Consider the following 26,380-nt stretch of genomic DNA (forward strand, 5'->3'; position numbering starts at 1 on the left):
TGGAGAAAGTTCATGGAGGACTGTCTCCCGTGGGTGGGACCCCACGCTGGAGCAGGGGAAGAGTGTGATGAGCCCTCACCCTGAGGAGGTGAAGCAGCAGAAAATAACATGTGATGACCGTAAACCCCATCCCTGTCCCCCTTGTGCCGCTGGGGGGGGCTTGGTGGAGAAATCCGGGAGTGAAGTTGTGCCCGGGAAGAAGGGAGGGGTGGAGGGAAGGTGTTCTGAGATTTCGTTTTATTTCTCATTTACCTTACTCTGGTTGATTTGTAATAAATTGAGCTAATTTTCCCTAAGCTGAGTCTGTTTTGCCCGTGACGGTAATTAGTGAATGATCTCTCCTGTCCTTATCTCGACCCGCAAGCTTTTTGTTATATTTTTCTCTCCCCTGTCCAGCTGAGGATGGGGGAGTGATAGAACGGCTTTGGTGGGCACCTGGCGTCCAGCCAGGGTCAACCCATCACAGTGGGGAAGAGAGCTTCATGTGCAGTTCTCCAGGGAAATGACCTATCCTGCCATAAGGGTTGGATCTGTTATTGCTAGCTACCCACTAGATTTTCCACTGGAACAATTCAATCATTTCATAATTCATTACTAAATTTTACAGAAAGATGATTAATAGTTTTATTGCTTCTAAGAAATTACATGATTGATTTTAAGATTTGTGTGTCTGGAGGATATGTGCAGTTCTGTCTGCCACAGACTGACAACTAAGCAGCAAAACTGCTTACAGACCTCCAAAATCTCCCCTTCCCTTCCTGTAGACCAGTTAGTATTTCTCACTACATTAAGCCACCTAAAAAGTACAGTGCTTCTTTTTCATGATGCAGGATTCCTTTTTACCCCTGCCAGCTTGCCACCTACATGCAGATCCAGGTTTATATCTCCCCATCTGCACTGGTGCTTGCAAAGAGCTCAGGGTAGAGAATGCAAGGCTAATTTAGGGTTTCTTTAATAATTGGCCCATAAAACCGTTCAAGTCACCTACAGCTCTCAAAAGCATAAAAACCAAACAAACCATGAAGTAGAGAACCCAGATACACGTTGCCAAGGAGACTGGAAGAGACAGAAGACTGAGGCATGAGATGACTATAGCTATGGGGGATAGTACACAGTCTTGTCAGTACAAACACCACTGATACACAGCAGATGTTAAACTATCATGCAGGTGAAATAAAACTGCACATAAAAGCCATTCACAAGTTCAACAGCTTTATGACATGGTTCCTCCGAGTCCCTGAGTAACCAGCAGTAAAGATCAAGATCCAGCTAAGACTAAGAAGCACCTCTGAGTGAGAGAAGGATTATGAATACAGCAAAATTCTTTAAAGAATGTGTGATACTAAACCTGAAACTGTCAAGTATATTAAAATGAAGGGATAGAGGGTCATAAGAAGGCTCAATTGACCATTCCTTGCTTAAATCGTGCCCTGGACCTTGTACTTCCAACTTCCAATATCCAGTCACTCAAAAGTCATACAGCAAAATGAAACTTATACTGGAGTTCATACCAGATTCATAAAATCCTTTTAGTTAAAGTTAGCTATCTTGCCAGTTCCTGAAACTGTTTTAAATGAACTGCTTTTCTCACACCTGTAAAAGTACAAGGATGTCAAGTGTATTATTTTCCAATGATATGATTGACCTTTTTCCCTGCAAAATGAGCCCCTGATGACAGTGTGCCTCCAAGGCTCAGATGTCCTAGGTGCAGAAATCCCAATCCAGTGCCTAAATATGGGGGTTCCCATGCGTTTGTGCATAGCCACCCCAAAACCCTTTAATGATGGCCACCCTTCAAAGAATAGCAACAAAGAGACTGTAGCAGTTGCCGGACCTGCTTCTGCCATCCAAAATCTGGAAAGGTCTTTGCCACTGCTGAGCTAGTCAGCTTTGGGGAAGTCCCAGCCAGAGCTGTGTATTGGGGACTACTGTCTCAGGCTGTCCTCCCACTCCACAGCACCAAGGTGTGCCAACACGTCTACCAAGGATGCCCACCGGTGGCTTGTTGGCTTTGGAGAATAATATTTTTAAGGCTCTTGTTAGCTGCTTATGACTGAGTCTTTTTTAAGACATGAAGATAATGCGGTGCTAGCAAACAGTTTTCATTCTCAGTAAGAAAGTCAGTCCTAATTATTTTCAGATATGGACTTACAGGCTGCAACAAGAGAAAGATGCTGAACAGAAAAGCATGGCTAAAAAGGCAAAAACCTGCACAATGAAAATTTCATACCAAGTTAAAACCAAAATTTGGTGCAAAGAGTAGCCCACTAGATAGTAAACAAGCAAAAGGACCACGAATGCACAGAGTACTAGGAAAAGAAGAGAAAGAGAGAAAGAAAATTAAACATGGAGAGGAGGATTGTTGTCAGCAACATGAAAATCAAAGCATCATGTAAACAGTCAGCCTACATGACAGAAAAGCCATCTGGCTAACAAACAGCCTCATCACGCTGTTTCTGAGTATCCATCTGATAATAGGTGTGGGGAAGGGATGACTGAAAAATAAGAAAGTAAAATCAGCATCCAATGGGTCCTCAAAAATGACTGATGCTGAAATATCCTCTAAGAACAAAAGACATCATTGTGCAAATCCCTACATGGCAAAATATCTTTTGTCTGGTACAGGATTCTCCTTGCCCAGGCCATCCAGCAAATAATAGATGGTCAAAGACATTATGCTACTGCTTTGCTCCCCATTTTACAATTCCCATCGAAAAGAGCTTTCTTCCCTGCCTGTCAACAGCTGCTGAATCTTTATTATGACACATTGATTTCCAGGGATGTTAATACTCATTTGTAACATTTTCCCTACTGGACTGGAGCCAGGTTAAAAATATAACACATCTATATAGGTATTTATGACATATATATACATATATTTATTTCAAGAAGCCATTACTGTCTGTCAGTCACCAACTCTTATTCCCTTGGACAGCCAAGGATGAGCTGTGCACGCAAGACTGTACACACATGAGTTGACATCAAAGGTGCAGAAACCCTAGCAACAGGCTAAAGAGCCTGTGCCGGATCCAAAGCAGAAATGTGGACTACTAATGACAAAAGCAGTATTACTTGTATTTGTCTTTGTATACCTTAAACAAGCCTACCTGTCTGAATTTTTTAAAAATGTTTGCTTTATGAAAACATGATGTAAAACTTAAAAATCACCTTTGATGGCTGCTAAATATCCTCTCAGTTCTCTCTGGAGCCTGGAACCCTCTGCCTGGAAAAGAAAAAACAAAAAAAAGCAAGGAAGTGAAAACACATTTCAGTTATATTTTATGCCTTAAAACTTGCATACAGTATGTCAAACTTAACAACAAAAAGCAATTTCAGGAGCTATCTGATGAAAAGTGTCACACTTTGTAAGCATGCACAAGTTCATACAGAAAAAGTGGCCTGGCCAAGATGTAATGCATAGTGTATTCTCTAGGCTAAAATTTCTGGGGTTATTTTCTCAGTCATCTGCACAGGGAAGAATTCCAGCCAAAGAAAGACAAGTATATTTTATGGCCAAGGTCCAGTTCAAGTCAGCTTGGCTAATGTCCTCACCTGAAACACAAAGAAGTATAATCAAGAACAGTGCACCTCCACTGGAAATCACTCAAGTGAGGCCAGTCTAGACTTGCAGAAAATCCATGCCCTTACATAAATGGCTTACTACTTTTGCAAACAGTTTTCCACGTATTTTAACATTTTAATATTTTGCACCAAATAGCTACTAAAAAACAATAGCATTAGTTATTTTGTTTAGCTTGGTTAGTGCATCTTGCAGTCTGCTGTGAAATCTCAACTGTTTCTTTGGCAAATACATCAAGATTATTTTTCTTGATCTTATACCAACAGCCTTTGAAAAACTCAGAATAGACAAAACAGAATGGGTTGCTTTACTTTATATCTGACTGTATCACAAGTTGGACTTCACAGCTCCTAGGATTTGCAACAAAATCTGTGTTATACTATAGCACATACTTTATTGCTAAAAAGCTGTTGTCCAGGACATCTTCCATAGCCTGAAGATTTTGGAAATGCTCCACATTTATCAGTTCCCAATATCCTTCAATTTATTTATTTAAGCAGTTAGAAACTATAGGAATATCAGCTTTCAGTCACATTTTCTCACATACAGCTACACCATATGGGAAAATCAGCTGCAAAATATGACTGACTGCTTTGGAGTTTCTCTCATGTTTTTCGTGTGAAAGTCAGAACCCAAAAGGGTGCATGTGTGAATACTTCAGAAGGCAGAGTCTCAAGTGGTTTAAGCCGTTATAACTCCACTTAAGTCAAAGGACTTCTGATATCCATAAAGGATTTGCCATCAGCAACAGCAATGCTCAGAGCATTCAGACACACAGGATCATAAGAAATTCAGGTTGAAAGGGACCGTCTGGGGCTTAGAATCCATCTACCTGTGGCCACATTAAACCCTGATGGTGGTTCTCAAAAAACACTCACTTGCCTCACCAGTACACACATTGTAATGCAGATTATGTCCATGAAATTCACTTGCCTCTCCCAGCTCCCTGCAGGGAACTGAAGGCCTTCAGAACTGGATAAAAAACCCCAAATTGCAATGCACTGTGAGAGCAACTCTTTTAATGTCCTGGAAATATTTAAGAATTTAGAAGGTAAAAATGCCTGAGTGGGCTTAGAAAGTAGACTGAATTCACTTTACAGATTCAATGAACAGAAGGTTGCTTTTACACTGATTTGATCTGAAGTGAAACTCCTTTTTGAACCTAAATCCATTAATCAACTAAATTCTGAGCACAGGAATAGGTCCACCAGGGCAATATGTGAGAAGCTGCTGAGTAACAGCAAGAGCACAGGAGCACCCAGCGCACCAATCCGCCTCTGGTTTGGGACCATATTTGATGCTCCAAGGAAAGACAAACCCTTCCCTTGCTTTGGGATCAAAGCTGCATATCAAAGCAGGGGCCAGACAGGCAGAGGTTGAGTAATCAGTGGATTAAACCTCAGGCTTAATTACTTATAACACAACAGAAAGTTCTGAAAGTAGTGGTAGCTTGATGTTGTGTCCCTTAAGAAAATATACGTATACATCTTAATACTATTTAGTAAAAAGTACTACCCTAATGCATCATAACAACACCTTTTATCATCCTACATAGCATGGTAGCATCCTAACACACTTCAAAAGCTGACTTCTTTCTACTTCTTTCCGTACTAGAATGGGAAGCAGAGAGATGACAGAAGTTGTCTGCTTTCCACGGAGCAAGACATTAAGTGAACAACACTGCCGTAGAGGAAAGATTGAACCTGGGGGCAGAATTTCTCACTATTGGATCTGAAAAGGAGTATCTGTAAACATGCAGTAGAAAGAGGAGGGAAGTTCCTTTCTATGCACGCCAGTCTCCTCCTGGGAGGATCCCTGGTAATCTGAGAAGTCACATGGAAGTATAGAAATGATCTTTGGCCTGAGCACTTGTGGTGAAAACGGGAAGTAGATACAGCAACTTGATTCTTCATCAGGGTCCAGCTTAACAGGTGCCCATACAATAACAATTTTTAGTTATTAAAGAATTTCTGATGTTTCAGGTGCAGCAAACCGCTGCTGGAAGGCTCAGAACCCTGATAGGTGCCCTCATGTCCAGTAAAAGGTCTGTATTTACTCACACGCATGCTGTTTTGTCACTAGGACTAACTAGCACACCACAAATGGCATGTCAGGGACACACATTGCTCAAACACTGTTTATAACTGTACTACTGTGTAGTTTTACAACTGGTACCCTAAACCACTATGAGTTCTATTGAGGTTGATTAGCATTATGCATTATCAGCAACTGCTGCTCAGGAAAATGTACAAGAAAAAGTCAAAACAGTAAAACATGATGCGAATATTTTGCCATATGTGCTGTTATGAATTCTGACAATTCATTCAAAAGAATAATTTTAACAGGCATCTCCTTCAGTCTGGGTTATTAACAGGCCACAAATCACTGAAATATCTAAGCAGCATAGAGCCATATGAATTTTCCCTCATTAGCAAATCTTGTATGAGACGTGACATTAAAGCATCCATGTGCAAGGGCCAGCTCCCACTGAATTTGAGAGATAATACCTCAGTTTCAGTGGCAACAGAATTAGACCTTTCTATAAAATACCAGAAATAAAAATTTGCATCAAAAGTCCTCAGCCCTGTGAATTCAGCAAAACGTACCTCTGGTCTACACATTTTGCTATAGCAAACTCACTATTAGTGAAGATAGATATACTTTTACCACCTAACAGGCTAATTAATATTCACAGGATGAAAATACTGCGTTGCTGGCTCTGCACATCTTGCAAACTGTGATATACAGCTTTTAAAAAGCACTGTTTTAAAGATTGCTACATATTTAATATTGCCCCTTCTTGATGTTTACTGACACACTCTTTCTCCTTTCTGGTCTATCAGATGAAAGCATCTGGTGGCTCTGAAACCGCTGCTCCGTGTATCTTCATTAAGGCCATCCATTTTGTTAACCGAGATGCAGTTTCTTGAAGGAGAATGAAAAGTAGGTGTCATTTCGCAGATGTTGTGCTCCTCTGAAATGAGATTTCCCAAGACAGCACTAATGCTTTCTTTACCATTTCATAATTTCTTTTATTTGTTCTACATGAGGCAGCAAAATGAGTCAGAGTTTCATAATATGCAAGAAAACTCCAGTGAGAAATCTCAATAGCATACTTAATAGCAAACTTCTCGCAGTCAGGTTGTTTGATAACAGCAGTCATGTTCTCACCAGGTTCCAGCACCAGAAATCAGTGCTCTTAGCTCACCTGGTCAAACTCAACATATAAATTACCAAAAATCTGTCAGGCAATCCTGTTAAACTGCGCATAAGAGCAAGGGAGGCATGCTAACAACCCAAAACAACATCCTTCATTAGGAAAATCAACTCAGCTCTCCACAGTGATGTCCCAAGCAACAACTTGTTACTTTGAACAGCTTAGCACGCAGTCAGTGTCCGTGTCACTGTCAGATCCCCTTTTCGACTCTCTGGTCTTATTACATGGTCAGTATTATGTAGCCGGTAAAGACACATGCACCCAGTGAGATAAGGACGCTCAGTGTTTCAAGATCTTGTCATCTACAGCCACAGGTCTTACACACTTTTACAGCAGCATTAGGCCTTTTCAGTACCACTGATTCTTGTGTATGTTTAGTTTTGGTGTTCTTTTCAAAGACTAGTATTTAAGCATATCTTAGCACTGGAATTAAGACAATGAGAGCCACAGCACTGTTGGCTGTAAGACTGACGAGACCTACAAAAACTTAATGACTAAAACCGTAAAAAATATTGTTTCTGTCTTACCAGCTTTTGCTTCCTGATGCATTAGAAAAATCGCTGCCACTACTCAGAAATTAAAGGCCACCTTCCCTCCATGAAAGCTGGAATTGCATGACCTATTTGCCAGGCATCATTTATTCCAGGCAGAACAGAAGAGTTTGATTTTTCTATCATGTCACATACAGGATGTAAACACAATACATCTTTACAGGAAATGTCAGCACAGCATGTGCTTGATACCAAAACCAAATAAATCACTCCACTTGGCAAGAGTCAAGAGCACTGTCAATGTTGAACCTGGAGCATAGGTTAATTAATAACTTGCCCCACAGAAATGCATACCAGATAATTATTAATGCAGCTCTAAGTCTTATACTGCAATTTTGTCATTCCATTGCTAAGGGACAGAGCTCAAAAGAAAGCACTTTCTGTATCACCTGGAAGACATCCCTTATTGTAATGTGCAGTTATTAGCCACAATGTAAAGCAGCACTGTCTCTCTGTTCGCAAGCACTTTAGGTAGTATTTACTGGTAGGCCTTTTAGGGAACTCAGAAGTATGAATGCAAAGGACTACTGCATTAAGCAAAGCTTAACAAAATAAGAGGCTATTGGGAAAAATCCATAATTCAGTATGAAATATATCTGCGTATCAGAGTACCCTATTTTACCATTTCTCAGTTTCCTTATAGTTCCTAGAACTCTCTCCCAAATTTTGGAATCTTTTTCATAAAGAAATACATTTCTTCTTTTCTCTTTTTACAAGCTGTAAGAGACTTGGGTTTTGAATTGTTTTGTCTAGTGCATCACTTGAAAAAAGTTGGATTTGCAACCTTCTCTGGAAACACAGAGGTTTTTCGCATGCCAGTACCTACAAAAATTTGTGGTCCAGCCACTAAGAAGGCTCAAGAGTAAGAATTTCATCATGCTAGTTATTAAGTAACATGATGAGTTGAAGTAAACTGCATCGAATCAAACAAGCTCCTCAGACAATTTGATCTAGTCCAAAAAGTAGGAATTCTAAAGGTAAGAACCAGCAAGCTCTCCTCTGTGTTAGTAGTGACTCCCTGTAGGCAGGTGAGAAAGCTCAGTGTCTGCAGTGATGCTTAACTAACTAAATAACCCTTTTACTGAACCAATGGTCTCTGTTTCAGATGAGGACCGACCAGAAAATATTTGGCACCTTCCTTAAATGAAATTCCAGCCTTCTTGCCTCACAACTAAAGCTCTCCCTCCCCAAGCTAGATCCTACCTTCATGCTTATTACATCTTCCTACAAGCATACTCATGTCCTCATGCAGGGGCAAGACTAATGGTTTTAATGAAAATTTGGGGTGTGCAAAGACAGCAACTGCAGAGTCTACAAGTCTATGGCTAAAAGTAATCTATACATACTAAATGTCAAGCTAGACTTTCTGAACATGTACTTGGCCTCTGTTTATGCCTATAGCTGCATATCCCTAACAATATTCTTAAATAACATATATAAGCTATGCATTAACAGGTATGGTAGAAAACTGTCCAGAACTGTCTGCTGTGAACTCCAACATGTTCAATCCATGTGTTAAATCCCATAGCTGGGCTATGTCAACTATCCCCAGGGTTAGTAATCCCAAAGGCTTCCTGTAGAAACATATACCAGTCTGCTTTAAAAATAGTCAGAAATAACTTGATCATTCAACTGCACTGCCTGGGAGAAAACAATTAGCACCGTTACTAAAGCTGCAGAGGCATAATAGTTTATATCCAAGGGGCAATCAAAATCAGCCCAGTGTGACAATGGTTTAGACTTTAGATTTGGAGCAATCAATAGGCAGAATCAAAAAAGCAAAACATCGGATCAGCTGCTCTGTCCTTTGAAGTGAGGAATTAGTTGGAATAGATCTGGGCTGTTCCTGCAGAGATAATTTTGTAGCATGAAACAGAGGGCCTCACCTTCCTGGGTATTGTGCCTGATTGGAAATTAATGAGGTCGAGATGAGATTTAATGGTACACTATGTTTCTTCTTGCCTTGGGAAAAATGGCCTCTCAGACATAAGATAATTATTAAACATATATTTCAGGATGAAATGGTAAACAGCAGAGAAATCCCTCCCATAGCCCCCCAAATACTTTGCACATTCTATTGCTTGTATTTGGCTTAGCGGTCATCCAGTATCTGAAGTACGCTTTGGGACTGCCCCTGAAAAGATGCCTGTGAGATGCAGTCCCCCTGAACGCAAATGCTTCATGGCTCACAGAAAAAAGCTCCCTCCCACTGGTCTAGATTGTGTTTTCCTGTGTCTGGTTTAATTCGAAGTATCTATCAGGGGCAGCATTTGGCAACACCTTTGTTTAGCAAAGGAGGCTCCTATGGACAGAGCTGTATTGAACCAACGACATGGTGTAGCTTAACAAGTATCAAGAATGCCCTGCAGTTTAGTATGAGATTTCAAAGACAACCAAGGAAATCTGAGTTATCAGCTAAGGAGAAATAGTGTCTCCCATTCAGAGTAATTTTAAAGCTCACACTTTTTGTTTACTGCCTGGATTCTTTTCTCCATCTCAAGCCCATGTACAAGATCAGTAAAATGAAGGCATCTTAAGGGAGGACATAAGGTAGGTTTAAAGATGGTCAAATAAATATATGGAGTACCTAATAATTCGTAGAGAAAAGAAGGTGTTGCAGAACACAGACTGAATTTCATGTGATTATAATATATATTGAAGCTCCCCTTCTTCATTATGTCCTTTTTTCAGCTCCAGATTAAGACACCTATCACTGTCTACATGAGTTGGGTGCCTCTCTTCATCTTAGGGCCAATGTAGATCTCTTCAGTGCAACCTTGTGGAGTCAGGAGGGCAATTGAGAAACCTATAGTCAAAACCATTCACTCAGCATAGCTGTCTAGCGCCATTTGTGATACATCCACAAATGGCAAATGCGACTGGTCCTAAGGGACCTGCCAGCTTTGTTGAACAGCATTTGGAAGTCAGGGAGGACACACTAGGGCCTCCCAAGTGGCAACAGATGCCAACATTGTGATGGGTTGACCCTGGCTGGACGCCAGGTGCCCACCAAAGCCGTTCTATCACTCCCCCATCCTCAGCTGGACAGGGGAGAGAAAAATATAACAAAAAGCTTGCGGGTCGAGATAAGGACAGGAGAGATCATTCACTAATTACCGTCATGGGCAAAACAGACTCAGCTTAGGGAAAATTAGCTCAATTTATTACAAATCAACCAGAGTAAGGTAAATGAGAAATAAAACGAAATCTCAGAACACCTTCCCTCCACCCCTCCCTTCTTCCCGGGCACAACTTCACTCCCGGATTTCTCCACCAAGCCCCCCCAGCGGCACAAGGGGGACAGGGATGGGGTTTACGGTCATCACATGTTATTTTCTGCTGCTTCACCTCCTCAGGGCGAGGGCTCATCACACTCTTCCTCTGCTCCAGCGTGGGGTCCCACCCACGGGAGACAGTCCTCCACGAACTTTCTCCAACGTGGGCCATTCCCACGGGCTGCAGTTCTTCACGAACTGCTCCAGCATGGGTCCCCCACGGGGTCACAAGTCCTGCCAGAAAACCTGCTCCGTGGGCTCCTCTCTCCACAGATCCGCAGGTCCTGCCAGGACCCTGCTCCAGCGCAGGGTTCCCACGGGGTCACAGCCTCCTTCGGGAACCCACCTGCTCCGGCGTGGAGTCCTCCACGGGCTGCAGGTGGATATCTGCTCCACCGTGGACCTCCCTGGACTGCAGGGGGACAGCCTGCCTCACCAGGGTCTTCACCACGGGCTGCAGGGGAATCTTCGCTCTGGCGCCTGGAGCATCTCCTCCCCCTCCTTCTGCACTGACCTTGGTGTCCGCGGGGTTGTTTCTCTTACATGTTCTCACTCCTCTCTCTGGCGGCTGTTTTCTCACTGTCCCCACTTTTTTTTCCTTCTTAAAAATGTTATCACAGAGGCGTTACCACTATCACTGATTGGCTCGGCCTTGGCCGACGGCGGGTCCGTCTTAGAGCCGGCTGGCATGGGCTCGCTCTCTCTCGAACACAGGGGAAGTTTCCAGCAACTTCTTACAGAAGCCACCCCTGTAACCCCCCCCCGCTACCAAAACCTTGCCACATAAAACCAATACAAACATTTAGACAACTGACTCACAGCCCTCACTCACAGCAGCTGCTCAACTTGGTGGGGCTGTGCCAGGAGCCACAAGTAACCCCAGCACAGGCCATGCCCTCACTGATGGTTCTGCAGGGTCTGGGCTGGGCAGGCAGAGCCAGAGCTTGGTAAGAGGCTTCACTGACACCCCCCCGACCTAGCAAGGCTTTGAACCAGGTCCCCTAGGCATGGGGAGCAGCCTATGACATGGCTTAGAGAGGGACTGTGTGCCCAGGGCTGAGCTAAAATGGGACTCCTAGGCCCATGTGCAGGGTTAGGGGTCCCAGATGGGGCTGATCAGAGCCATTAAGGACCACAGGTGCCCCCAAGGAACTGATGGGTTTCTGACTTGACCCTTCAGACCACACTGCCCAGTTCAGCACTAGTGTCCGGGGAGACCCAACTTGAGCACAGACACGCACATTCAGGTGTCGCAATCTGGAACTGGATCACTCCCCAGGGGCAGAGTTCAGCTGCCACAACACATGTGTCTGTTGCCACTGGAGGTGCCACGGGGTGCTCAAGAGGACCACAGAGCCAGCAGGTATGATACAGGACTGTGGCCAAAGCCATGTGCCTCTGTCTGGAGCAACAGCTGAAGGCCAGGTGGGACACCTTGAGACACATCTGTTGCCTATGCGTAGGTGGTGAATCTCATCTTGGGTATCTTGACTCATGCATAAGTTTTAAGAAATCAGTGGCACATCTGCTGCAAAAAAGAGCACTTCAATAAATGTTAATTGTCTCACAGAACAACTTTAAGACAATGTTGTGCCACATCTGTAAGGCAGCTAAGCATGCTTGCGGGAAATGAAGACCTGGCCAGGATAAACCTTTTCAGGACCCCTAACAATTACACCCAAGGAGCAGCTCTTACTGTGAGGCACACATTAAGTAAAGAAGTCCACAGAGGCAGGTTCTGCTCACTCAACAACAGCAAAAAAAGGTTCTTCATTTTCACCTAATTGTATAAATCAACAACAACAGCACTTGAAGTTTTGCTTTATTCTGACAACATGTCATGGGCAGCTGCTTTTGTAGTAGCAACTGCTATATCTCAGTGTGTACATATACAATACATAATGTCAATAAAATAAGTCTCATAACTACATATGGAAAAGTAATGAGAGGTAAATATGCATACACATTAAATAGAATATTGAACTCTTACAAAAATGAAGCAAGCACTGTGAGTCATTAAAATACACTTGGGGATAAGGGAATTTCCACTTCCTGTCAAAAAAAAAGAAAGTGTAAGATGCAGTTGCTTGAACAACAGAATAGAAATGACATTTCAGGTAAATCCCCAATGGACTTGATATTTTCACAGTCGAGAGAAATATGCAGGAATTGCCTTTTTTTCCCCCCTCTCTGAACTTCAGGGTCAATTAAGAGGCTGAGCACATCCACAATTAGCTGTGCAGAGAGAACTGTTTAAGCCTCAAGAAATTTCTTGCAATACACTGAAAATCTGTGTCATCCTGTGTCATATATGAGTTTATATATGTTTTGTTTGTTCCATAAGTTTTGATTAGAGTGGCAATTTTCAGTTTACAACTTAAATGGAAGGTGAATAACAACTGTATTCACTGTTAAAAATCTAAATGTTTTTACTGTTGGTTTCAGCTGCAGCAGCTTACTGCTTCTGATAGGGAAAGTCCTGAGGCTCTACAAAGCCACTTTGCTCTGTTCTCTCCAGACATGGGATGACTCAGTTTCTCCATGGTGATTCATCTGAGTAATTCAAATCAGGGTTGTCAAGTCCAGAAGGGGCTCTTATCCAGCAGTATTTAGAAAGAGATGGGAACAGAACACTGGGGAGTCTAAATGAGCTTTTCCTACAGATAGATCTGCTGGACGTATCCTTACACATAGCCTTCTGCTGAGTTTGGTACATACCCACCATCCAATCTGCTGTTCAGGCAAGGAATAGCATGTTAAGGTTTCAGTTTTTCAGTTACCTGTTTCCTAGGTAATGAGCACTATGCTCCTTCTCTTTCCTTTCTCTATCCTTTCCCTGAGCTGAACTGGGAGTCCTCATTTATTATCTTCGGAGAGTATCAATAAAAAGATAATTCTATACTTATGACCGGTTGACCTCCCAATTGTTGCAGACTTAATAAGGTAGGGGGACAAGAAAAATAGACCATTTTCACAGCTTTCAGATTACCTGGATCCCCAGAGCCCCTGTGGCACTAACTGCTACAAACAATTTACAAAGACACAGAACTGAAGTAACAGTCTTCCTCAAAACCAAATGCAGGTAGGCGAGATGGCCAGGAAACAGCCAAACCACTGCTAAGTGAGATTCCAAGAAACAAAGTAAAGGTTGGACCTTCTCTCAAACTGCCTCTGCCATAGAAAGGCCTTGTTAGGTCAGCAACCACCACAGAGACAAATAATCCTGGAGGGAAATGCAAAAGATGGGACAGCCTCTAACAGGGGCAGTTCTGCTGGCAAGTCACCTGAATGGCCTACATCAACGGTTCGGTGGACGTCAGCACAAGGATCAATCACCCAGACTGCCTTTTTATTAAAATCTAGAATTTAAATTTTTCTTTTTCTAAAGGCTCTACCATTGCAGAGATAACTGTGAAAGCAGGACAGAATGTAAATCAAGGAGAGATGGCTGCCTGAGTTCACAGAAGACAGCAGTTCTGCAAGGTATTAATCAGTAAGAGTGAGAATTCAGATGCACATTGTAATGCTTCATATCTTTGCATTGCTAGTAAGTTGTAGATCAAAGTATGGACAAAACTAAGAAAATTTAAGCAATTTTTATGCTTCTTATTGGTGAACATGGCAGAAACAGTGCTTTTGCAGCATTTTTTCCCACAACAGAACTCTTTGGGAGCAAGCCCAGCAGGGCACAGGAAGCACATGTGATTATTTTCATAAATGTACATACAGTTTCTCTCATTTGGTGTGCCAGTGGACCTAGCCTAATCTGCATGTGCCCCTCAAGAGAGCTGCAGTAGTTCCCTCTGCGCTCACTCCCTACCCTCCTCCCATGGCCCCAAGTCACAGTCACATCCAGATTCAGCATCCAGTTCCTGCAGAGTCCTTGACAGTTTATTACTGCCTCTCTGTATATCAAAGAAGGAGGAAATAAAAAGGAAGCGATGCTAAGATCCTCCTTAGCCCTTAGCAAGACTTTCAGCTGAAAATCACCATTACAGAAAATTCTTGGTAAAGGACAGAAAAAACAAACACTTGAGACGTAATTTTGCTTAAAAAGATTTTTTTTTTTCTCTTTCATATCTCTTCAATTTCACTCCGAATTTTTAGCTAATAAAAATATCCCACAAAACCCTGTTTCTTCATGGGGATGCTCCAGCTGCTCCTTTTGCACCCACTAAGAACCTCACAGATGCACCTTATTTCTAGTAACAGTTACTAGTTGTGCAAACAGCTGGGATATTGACAGCAAGGATAAGCAGCAACATAAGGACAATCAAGAAGAAAGAAATGCTCCATTGATATCCCAGCGTACTTGGAAAAGAGGAAGGGGAAGAAAAGGGAAAATATAATAACTCTGCAGGTTTTCAAAGCTTCTGAGTGCTTCTTCAGGCCTATTAAATCCCACCATCTTCCTGACCTGGAGAAATTTGAGGGAGGAACCACCCTCCTCAGAGAAACAGATTCTTTTACTTCCCATAATTTTCATCTTTGGGGAAGAGTGCAGATCTACACAACAGTCCAGTGGCTCCTGAAACCTCCCTCCCTTCTACACTGAGAGAGGAAAATAAAGGCTAAGTGACCACAAGATGCAAAAAGTTAATAAGCACCCCAGCCATCAGGATGCAGGGTTTGTGTTTACATGGAAAGGACAGAAGTCCATGTGCCAGATAGGACTGATTCAGGGCAGAAATTGCAAACACTGACATGAGCCAATTTTTACATTGTGTAAAATGTGTGGGAGTAGTTCTCTCACCCTCCAGTGCCTTTCTATATGAGCTCTAAATGATAGCTCACAAAGATGACAGATACCTCAGTTCATCCTTACATAACATGACTATTTTCTTGGTGGCATTAATGCGGCTCATGGTAGGCATTAATTTGTACTAGAAAGCTACTATATAATTAATCGCAATTAATCACCTCAGAGCCAAAAAGTCTGTCCAACAAAGCAAGGAGTAACTGAGGTTAGAATTTAGGATGGTATTGGGAGTAGATTATAAACTCTTTGGGGCACCTTTGTTTTCACGTGTTGTGTTCACAACATTAAGAGTAATTGACCACTGCTCCCCAGTAGTGCTTCATCAGCACTGCCACCAGAGCCCCCTGCACAGACAGGGAGCATAACAACACAGAGCAATCTGAAATTATTAATCTATTCACTTCGTATAACACCGGTATTATTATACACCACTGATGAAAGCAATCTACAAAATGAAACCAAAGAAATACATCTCTTCTTTGTAAGAAGGCAACTACAAAGCTGCATTTAGTTGGGGTTGGGTTCTATTCTCAGTTACGCTGTTGAAAATGTGCTGTCACTGCTGATACCAAATGGTTTGAGCATGATGGTGTTATATATGATTACAATATCTCCTTTTATTATGAGCACATTTCTTAGCCCTCTGCATGCACAAATCCAACCGTTCTTTGCTTGAAAATAGCAGAACAAAATCTTACATCCCCCCCAAAATAATCTTTTTACCTGTTACCCTGTAACACCTTCTTCAAAATCGGCAAGTTCAAATACCCTGCATTCTTCTTAAGACACAATTAAAGAAACTGAAAAAGTAACTGACCTCTTGCCGTTTGAAATTTTGAACGTATTCTTCAAACTGTTCATCTTTTGTTTCATCTGCTTTTCCTAGTTTTTGAAGTACCTACATTGAAAAAAAAAGAAAAAGGAATAATTTAATATTTATGTTACAAAACAAAAATGCTGCTACTTTCAACACTTCTGTTCTTGCAGCTAAGCTTAAATAGCATTTCACTTTTTGGGGTTGTTGCATGCACTACTGTTTCTGAAGTTCACACAGGAAACCATTTTGTCAAAATAAAAAGGATAAAAGCAGGAGTATGGTGTGTGTATGTGTGTGTGCAAATACACTTCAAAGTATGGAGTCCTTGGGGAGTATGGTTTTTTTTAATGAAGCAACTTTTCTTTTAGCAAAGAATCCCAGAGAAGCAAAGAAGCTTCAAAGCAAGGAAGAATGAGAGAAATTTGCTGGCACTGCAAGTTATCCTCCCGTTCAGACAGAGAAAGGAAAAAAAAAAAGAGAAATGTCATTAGGTTTTTCGTCTGTTTATGGCTCATTACATTGAACGGTATTAACATTATCTGTATCCATATGATTTTCAACATGAAGTCATGGAGAATAAAGAACTGTAAGGCTGCATGAGAAATTTTTACAGCTGATGTGTATTTAAAACTTCTACTGGGGTTCATATTTGCTCCCCTCATTAATTCAGAAGTGGATTGTCATCCACTAGATAATAAATATACTATAATATGTCAGCAGTTAGGGCTATTCATGTGATAGCAATCTCAAAAGTAATTTGACACAGCTACACTTTACACTGTATTTAACTACAATAAATGCACTCTATTATTAAATCCCAGCACTATCCATTCATTTTAATATTGAAGTATTACACATAGCTGCAAATAGGCTTCACCCTTCTTGTCAAGCAGCCCCCTAATCTTTATAGAGCACTTCTGTGTGGGATGAACCATCTCACACAGTGTCTTCAGATTGCTCTCCCATGACAAATTGACCAAACTTTCCATTTTCACAGGAAAAAAACCCCACAAACAAATGAAAAAACCCCAACACCACAAAATAGAAATAGTAGCAATTAACTGTTACTATGAGTAAACATATAAACATCACCACCTATTTTTCTCAAAACAAAGACTGTACAGCTCCAGTTCTGCCATATTCTCTCTCTGACCACCTGCCTGTCCCAACCCCAGCCAGCCCCACACCATAAAACCAGGCTGCACAAAGGGGTGGCAAGCGTTGCCACAGTGGAAACTGGAGGTCAAGATGATCATGAAGGTGATGCAACACTACCTGTGGACCTGGCATGTGGAACTTCATGTATCTACTGCAGAAAGACAGAAAGAACGACATCAGAGAGGAAAAAAAGGCAAAGACCAGCCTTTTGCAGCCAATAGCTATGTTTCAGCTTTTCATTTCCTCTGCTCATTTGGGCATTATGGGTTGCTTTTAAGCCTGCTGACTAGTCCCAAAGACCTCATACACTCTCATCACCAATGTCTTCATAAAATATTAAAAAGTATCATAGATGGTTTTACAAAGGAATAATTTAATTTAACATTTCAAATCATCACAGGCCTTCACATTGATCCTTGTCACCAATGAGCCAAACATCTGCCTCCAACTGTAGCACGACTTTGATTCACACCAGGCGGCTCTCTGAAAATCCAACATTTCCTTTTCAAAGAGGTGGCTGCCAGGTAAGCCTCCTGACCACAGCAATACATTCAAATCATGTTCACAGGAACAAGCAGCAGGCACATTAACTGGAGCCTGAGTGATTAATAACACAGGTAACAAAACACTGCAAGAATGGTTGTCACAATAAACTCTTTTCTCTTTCCCAAAAAATCAATGGCACACATCTATGCCTCCAGATGTGCACTCAGGCCCAATAGCGCAAGGCTCAGAAGGGAACAACCTACCTCTTACAGCATCTACCTCCTATGGTTTGGTGTATTTTTATCCTATCTCCAACTTTCAATTTCTCTACAGGTATTTAGCTGAACTGAGACTAAGATGGAGGGTTAGAATTTGGCTTCTGCAAACACCAACCCTAATCTTAATCCAGGGTTACATCAAATAACCATTAATAACACAGCTTCCCAATTTTCCTAATCCTAACCCAAACCAGAACTACAGATATGTCACGTGGTTGGAACTAGGAGTTCCAAGCCAGAGGCTTGGCATCAGCTAAAGATACTTGCCCTCATGGAAATCCTGCAGCCGCCATACACACAGATAACTGGGGTTCACTCACCCTTCCTAAATGCAATCCTAATCCTAACCCCACAGTTCTATAGACAGTGGAGCAGACTGGGTCTAGAATAAACTACTCCTCACAGGTCCCTTTAGATCCCATTCATATAGCCTCAAGGACCACTGAAGGTGTAGCTTAGCCTTTTACAACCAACCTAATTGTGATTACAACTTTACCACAGGTAGTCTAAACAGAGAGGTGACCAGACTGAAGGTAAGTCTTAGAAACTGATCTACCTTTCAGCACTTATTTGTGCACTTCTGTCTCAAAATGGAAGTCTCTTGTCAACAGAAGTCTATAGTTTGTAGTTTATTTTTGCTCAGTTTGGTCACCACCTACAGGGTGTCTTTGAGGTATGGTTAAAGCCAGATGAAGGCTTGCCTACACTACACATGGGTTCCTCTAACTCCAGCCCCTCTTGTGGACAGGCTGAAATAAATTTTAGACACATTGTTCATCTTGTTATATAGAGTACCTGGGTCAAGATTAGAGTCAGGGTCTGGTTTAGGGCTCGGGTTAGGAAAAGGCAAGTAGACAGCCTACTAAGCATTAGGTTTAGATATTGGTCAAGAGAAAATAGACTTAAAACGCCCAGGTTACTGGAAAGCATCTGATGGCCCTTAAAGGTAAAATGAAGGCTGTGCTCAGGAGCACCAAGTGCCTAACCTCCCCCTTAAGCCTCAGTTCAACCACCCTTCTAGATAAGGATTAGATTTAGTAACAGGAATAGCTCAGTTTATTGGTGGCCCCTGAGGACATGAGAAGGGTAGATGGACAGTGTTATACAGAAGCCTTGGAGTGCTCTACAACGTGCCAAATAAAGGAGATCTGGATGTGTAAGTGGCTAATATTTAATTTTAAGTCCATGTGGTAAGTAACCCATATTGGGGATTTGGATTCAGGCATTAGAAAAAGAAAGGGCAGACGAACCAAAGCTGTTGCTGAATATTCAATGGCCTGTAGGGCTCGAATGAGGCCTGGACTCAGAGAAGACAGGTGGCTAGCATTTTTTTTTTTCTTAGCATGCCCATACAGAGAAATAATGTGTGGGGTTAGGGTTAAGAACATCTATCAAATACAATAATTTTAAAAAATTAAAGAAACAGATATGAACTGAATCTCAATAAACATTCTACAGTCAAGTATTGTGTAATCTTCTGAAGACTGTATAAAAAAGCTGGTGAATACAATAATCCTATCCAAAAAAGAAATAGGTAAAAAGATACCCCATTTCATATAACTAGACTAAATCAGCTACCAGTAAGTTTTCTCTTAAAGTGCCATAAAAAGACATACATGCAGAAAAAAAAAAAAAAAGAAACAACAACAAAAAAGAGACAGAATTTGAAACAGCTGCTTTATTTTTTTCTGAATTTACCTGTGGTCTCCAAATGTGATATTGTATAATTTGCTTAATGCACTGAATTACGTGTTAAGGATCTAAAACGAACATCAGTGTTGACCCAGCATGTCACTAAGAATATATGAACTAAATGATTAAGTCCAATTAGCATTGAGAATGAAGTAAAAGCTAAATATTTGATCTGATGGTAAACCTAGATGCTGTCGAGTGAATACATGTAGCGAGGAATTGTCTGGCAATGCGGTACTGAGATAAATAAATGACAAATACTACACAAACACATAAAATTTGAGTAAGGACATCAAGCATGTCTGATATAATTCATAAATGTCATCAAGAGTACACATCTAGATACAAAATGCAAGAATATTTCCATGTGGGGTTGTTGCATCTTCAGTAAACCTTTCTGAAGAGGTAAGACTGAACAGCTCTCCTTTAGTCTTCTAAGTACCTTCATTTACCAAATAATACATTTCAGTTCCTTAAGGATCTGAAGTGTTAGGAAGAAAAAGTCAGTAATTTGCTGATCTTGAATTAAAATGATCAATTTTACAATGACTGTGATGTGAATGCTGTAAATGTCTGCAACATGCCAAAGAAAGGAAATTAATAGAAAAAATTACAGATGAGCTTGAGCAAGCTTGATTATATTGAAAACTCTTGTCTTGTGGCAAGGATGACAGTGTTACAGTAGCTGCTGAGACTACCACCCTGGCAGGCCTACTCATCCTCCTCTAAAAAAGTTTGCAAGACTATGGCAATTCAAGGAAAAAAACCCAACCAAACAAAAAAACCCCAGCTGATTCTCTGATGTAAACTGTGGCCACCCAAGAGCAGCTTAGCTCCCTGCAGAGCAGCAGCAGCAGGGTGGACAGGAGTTGACAGTAACCTCATCAGACATCACTACATGCATCATCCCCAGTCACGCATCAGTATTCTTAAAGAACAACCAACATGTTCAAAACCACTCAGGGCAGGAAGACATGACTGCTCAGACAGGACTGCCCCGGACAAGACTTTATCAGAAATTCCCAGGACTGTTAAAACACTGAAAAAGCTAAGCTAATCTAACTCGCCACAACTAGCCTATTTAAGGATATTGCAGAATAACCCCAGTATGAAGAGCAAGACAAACACTTGTGAGAGTCCAAAACCGTTGTCATGGACTCACTGTCAAAAATCTTTTGAGAATAGCAATGTGCTCCAGATCTCAACAGGTGCAAACTCATGCACTACAACACTGTGCCACAACACTTTTTTTCTAACACCATACTCTTCTACAACCTGTAAAAGAAATACTAGGGCTGCATGACTAACATGCATAGCTTTCCAAAGGAGTTTCAAGGTGGCACTTCTGGGCAGAAATTGGTTAAAATGAAAGCAGACCATTCAGAAGAAAGCATTTTAGAGTTACCTATGTGCAAAACATCATATGGATTTCAGCAAATGCTCACAAAACTGAGTATTTGGTCAATATAAAATAGAAGCTTTGAAAGAAGCTTCTCATGATGCAGGACAAGAATGCTTATCTGAGGTGAAAAAAAGCAACACAATGGGACAAGTTTGAAGTAAACATGACTATATTTCAACTTACCCAACTACAAAATAGTATATGACAACTCATACGGCAAACATATCATGACCCCAAGCTTACCACAGCCTGACAGTAATTCCAGACAGACAAAAAACTCCACCCCACCAACCCCCCGCCCCAAACCAACCCTCTCCCCCCAGAAAAACCCACACAGGCACCTCCAAGTTTAAAAAGACAAAATTTTTTATGTGATGGTGTCATGGTTTAAATCCAGCCGGCAACAAAGCACCATGCAGCCGCTTGTTCACTCCTCCCCACCCTGCTCTGCTGGGATGGGGAAGAGAATGAGAAAGGAGAAAGAAAAAAAAAAAAAAAAGTTTGGAACCTTGTGGGTTGAGATAAGGACAGTTTACTGGGACAACACAAGGTGAGAAGTTACAACAACAACAAAGGTACTAAGGGAGGGGGAGGCAGAGAGAGCACGTGCATCCCCCCAGCCCACTCCCCATTTATATACTGAGCACGACATCACATGGTATGGAATAGCTCTTTGGCTAGTTCAGGTCAGCTGTCCTGGCTGTGCTGCCTATCAGCTGCCTGTTAAAATTAACTCTATGCCAACCAAACCCAGGACAGATGGGATGCTATACAAAGCATCCAACACCACAAAACCATAAAAAAGTGTCAAATTAGAAAAGTTAAGCATGATCCATGATACCCTGCTGGTATTTGAGAAGTGTAGGAACATAGTCTAAGAAACCCTGCTTGTTCCAGAAATAAAAGCTAGCTTGGAAGACAACATATCGAAGTATGAAGCTTGGAACAGAACTAATTCCAAAATGTATCTACTGACTCTCACTCAAGCGTGCGAGCAGGGTGCTAAACACAAGAAACAGAACAAATACTCAAGACTCACTGAAGCCACATGAGATTCCCGCCTCCTCACTGTTAGCACGTGGGTAGCTGAAGTGAAACCAGAGGGAGAATCATTACAAGGATGCTACTTGGTTGCTCCCCTGCAAAGGGGGGCAGGAAGAGACAGTGAATTGGATTACAGATACGTAAGTGTAAAGTTTATGGAACTACATGTTTAGTCCAACTAATAACAAGTCTCCTCTCCAAAGAGGTAACATTCATTCGTAACTACTCAGGATCTACTTGGATGGCATTTAAAAACAAAACAAAACTCTATTTACCATGATGTCAAAGTCTACAGTCTTATCCTGCCTCCATTTCACTCCAGCAATGAAATCTCAAAATTTGGTCAAAAAAGAAGATGGGCAGAAAGGTACTTTTCAATACTGTTACATGGTAGGATTAAAATATGCACCATGTATTTCATAAAAATTAGATGGAATTTCCTAATTAGAAAAATAATAAATTAAAGATTCTTTTAAAACATGTTAATTTTTTCTCTAGTGCTGTTCTTTAGTTTCTCTTTGGTTTTTCGGACTTTCTTTTGAGCAAAGTTATGACTGTATATAAGCAGTAGGCATTTTAAAAATATGAAGTCCAAGAACTTTTTGGTATTTTAATAATTTCTGCAGAAATTTACATAGAACATGACTTAAAGTCTCAGGGTAGGTGTGCAAAGCAATCATTATTATCATAGGTGGGAAAAGTGAGTCACGGGTAAAGAAGGTAAGTTTTGTTTGGTTTTTTTTTCTTTTTTTTTGCTTCAAGAATTTCCATTTCAGCATGCTGGATTAAGTTTCTGACTAAATAGAATGAAAGATCAACATTCTTTGACTTTCACACTAATAAGTTAGGCAGATGAGCACTTTAGGGAGAAAAAATCCAGTATTTAACACTTTCTTTTTAGGGTTAAAGCCTTGGCTTTCCAAACAAGTTCAGGTTTTTGGCCTAGTCAGAAACCATACCATACTTAACATTATTAGGATTTTGTAAAGTAAGTAGATCAGCAACCAGAACATACCCAATAAGTATAAATTACCATTTTATCACGGAGTTAAGATACACGTCTTAAATAGCACAGTGTGTTGCTCAGTTTCAATTCTGATATGAATATTTTGATCCCAACACAGCTGCAATGCAACAGGCTCCATAGCTTCTCTTGTCCAAGAGGCTGACTGAATTTCATACTTTCCACACTATACAGCCATACACTTTCCAAGAACTCAGGCTTGCCTTTGTACTGCTGCTGCTATTCCACCATTGTGCTCCTGCAGAAACAGCAGCTGACAGTGACAAATGTTTGTCCAAGCCTCTGTTCTCATTAATATCTGCTGGAGGGTTGTGGAAAAAAATCCTTTGTCATTGACAGACTCTCAAAAGCCTGAAAACCTGTTTAAAACAGAACACTGAGCATTTTACTAAGAGGGCTACAGAAAATGCAGAAAGACAGTACAATAAAGCTCTTCACTGACAAGCAATTGCTTTGTGTGGTGCTGGTTTGTAGCAGAACCACTCCAGGCATCCCGAGGGCTGCAGCTGGCCAGCAGGCAGACATGGGAGCCGAGTCAAGAATAGTGATGCTTTGGCCTCTTTTTGAAGACTCAAGAAGATCCACTGGTGCATAAAACACAGAGATGATAATTTAAGAAAACACTCTTTAAATCATTAAGGTGCAAACAATGACCCTCCAACCCAGAACACACAATACTTTTTCTTTAAAAGAAAGAATTGCCTTGGAGATGGCCAGTAAATTTACAAGAGCTCAATCAGACACAGAAGGAAGCAGAAGTCGCAGGAAACACCTATGCTCTCACTCTCCTCTGACCACTCTCTTCTTCCTCATCTTCAGCAGAATCTGTGGTCTGCATTGTTTCTGTTACTGATCTTAAGAAATGACTAAACTTAGCTCAGGTTTCCAGATCAACATTAGGCGATCTGTAGTTACCACTCCTTTCTTCTGTGCACACTTGCACTATTAATGAGACGTAGAACAACTAATCATTCGGCAAATTACAGCCAATCATCTTCACTGTCATGTAATGTATCTTATATCTCTATTATTTTACTGGTATTTGTTCCCCAGCCTCCCATTTAGGTCTTCTTTTACACCAGGCACAATAATCCTCATTTGCCTACCATTTACAATTGAATTTCATTGCTGAAGTTTGACACAGTAGATCATATACTAGGAGAAAGGCCATCATGGTAAACTGCAATTTGGGAATGTACCATTTAGTGGAGGACTGCAACTCCACAATCACTATCCTAAGATATGACAGAGGCAATTTCTGCTGTACAGTGTCACAAAGCAAAAGAGAAGTCATATCCTGAACTGCATTAATGCATGAAATATGGCCCAAGCAATGGAACAGGGCAGCTGCTAGGTACCAGGCACTCTCCAGTATGGAAGAGCATAAAAACAACTCTACAGGTCAGACTAATTGTCCATATAATATACCAACCTCTCTCCAACCCCCCCAAAAGAAGATGCCTAGGGAGGATACATGACAAGTGTGCAGCGACATTCCTCTAGAACTCTCTCCCAACCCCAACAAACTGCATTTCAATGAATTCCTGATGTATCTTTACATTTTATAGCCCTGATGGATTTTTCTTATTGATGGATTGTCCTGATGCAGGTGAAGCTCTGATAAGGTATTTGCTGTTTCAAGAAGCATGAAGGTCTGCTTTCCTCATGGCTGCATTTCTTTTGCTAATTTTTTGTCAGCTTTTGCTTGCTGGTGCTTTGAGTATTGTAAAATACCGTGATGCATGGGAACAGATTGCTAACAAATGAGAAGAGTACTGAATAATATCCAGACAAGCATAGAACACTATGATAAGATATGTCCTCTTAATCAAAATTGAAAGAGGGAAATGTAGTCTTTCTATGCAGCCTAAATGACAAATGTGAACATTACATTATGAGAGATGATTATAATAACCTTTCTGCAAATTACAGAATCTAATTGTACATCATTGCCCAGATAATGTAAAAATGCTCTAGAGAGATCCACAAAATAAACAAGATTAAGATTCCTCTCAGAATGAAGCCACAGACTTCTACATTGCTCCTTGGTCATTTGGTTAAAACCAGAAAGTACTTTATAGAGAGCACTGACTTGCACATTGCAGTGTACCACAACGCATAGATCATTACTCACCCTTTTCTTTGCAACATCCAGCAAATTTGGTCTACTGGAAGTAGGCACCCCTGCAAACTTTAACACAATAGTAGGTGGCTATTGTTCCATGTAAGTGTGATCCTAAAAGGTCCAGCAGTAAAACTTAGCTGGGCAGTAGGAATTTAAGGAGACTGAAGGATGAGCTTTGAGGTTTGCAATGCCTCATTTTGCTGGTGAGAAGGGAAGGGATACTACTAGCTATGACAATGTACTGCTAGGGACTTCTCCTTGGTGCTTGTCTTTTAGCACCTTCCCAGGGTTTAATGCTATGGGGCTCTCCCACATGGTAAGGTGGCTCATCAGACACTCTCTGCATGTATTCTGAAAGGTGCTTGTCCCCACTGGATGTGAAAGCCTGGCACAGCTTCAAAGAACTGCCATGTACTTCAAAAAATAAACAAGCTGTTAGGCCAGTTTTCTCCAGTCTGCTCTGTATGACTATCTTGTATAACAGAGGACAGCATCCAGGCAGACGTGCTGGAATGGTGCATGGCAGGTGATTTTCATGGGATGTAGCTTAAAGAGGAAAACAAAATGGAAAGAAACAAGAAACAACATAGACCAAGATGTAGAGAGAAAAAAAAGAGCGAGAAATCAAAGAAATGATTAAGAGGGAGAAAAACCATTATGAGAGAATAGAGACCAAGCTAAAAGCAAAGAATCAACTTTGAGAAACCATGGGTTTGATTCATTTGCCTTCCCGTAGGCATCTTGGTTTGCACAGGATGCCTCAAACACTCTGTGCAGGTAGCAAACATGACACAGGACCTATGGAAGTGTCTTCTGGAATAGCAGCTTGAGGCAAGGCAGGATACAACTCAAGCAGCCTATGTGTGGGCAGCTGAATTGAGCTATTATTATCATAGCAACACCTACAATCCTCAAGCTTTTGAGTATTCTTTTTCCTCACAAAATCTCTTAATGCAATAATAGTTCATTCTT

At 41.2% G+C, this 26,380-nt stretch overlaps 1 protein-coding gene across 1 annotated transcript in view; it reads right to left on the minus strand.

Annotated features, from left to right (window-relative positions):
* The window catches only part of AMPH (amphiphysin), an 87,972-nt gene that overhangs the window by 50,258 nt on the left and 11,334 nt on the right, over window positions 1-26,380 (minus strand). Inside the window, exons 2-3 of the mRNA XM_010581820.1 lie at window positions 16,200-16,280; window positions 3,169-3,223 (exon numbers count right to left, since the gene is read on the minus strand). Of these exons, the coding sequence (XP_010580122.1) occupies window positions 3,169-3,223; window positions 16,200-16,280 (136 nt within the window). The remainder of the gene's footprint in view (window positions 1-3,168; window positions 3,224-16,199; window positions 16,281-26,380) is intronic.

Source organism: Haliaeetus leucocephalus, unplaced genomic scaffold, assembly GCF_000737465.1.
Source record: "Haliaeetus leucocephalus isolate CR32 unplaced genomic scaffold, Haliaeetus_leucocephalus-4.0 Scaffold808, whole genome shotgun sequence".
Lineage (NCBI taxonomy): Eukaryota > Metazoa > Chordata > Aves > Accipitriformes > Accipitridae > Haliaeetus > Haliaeetus leucocephalus.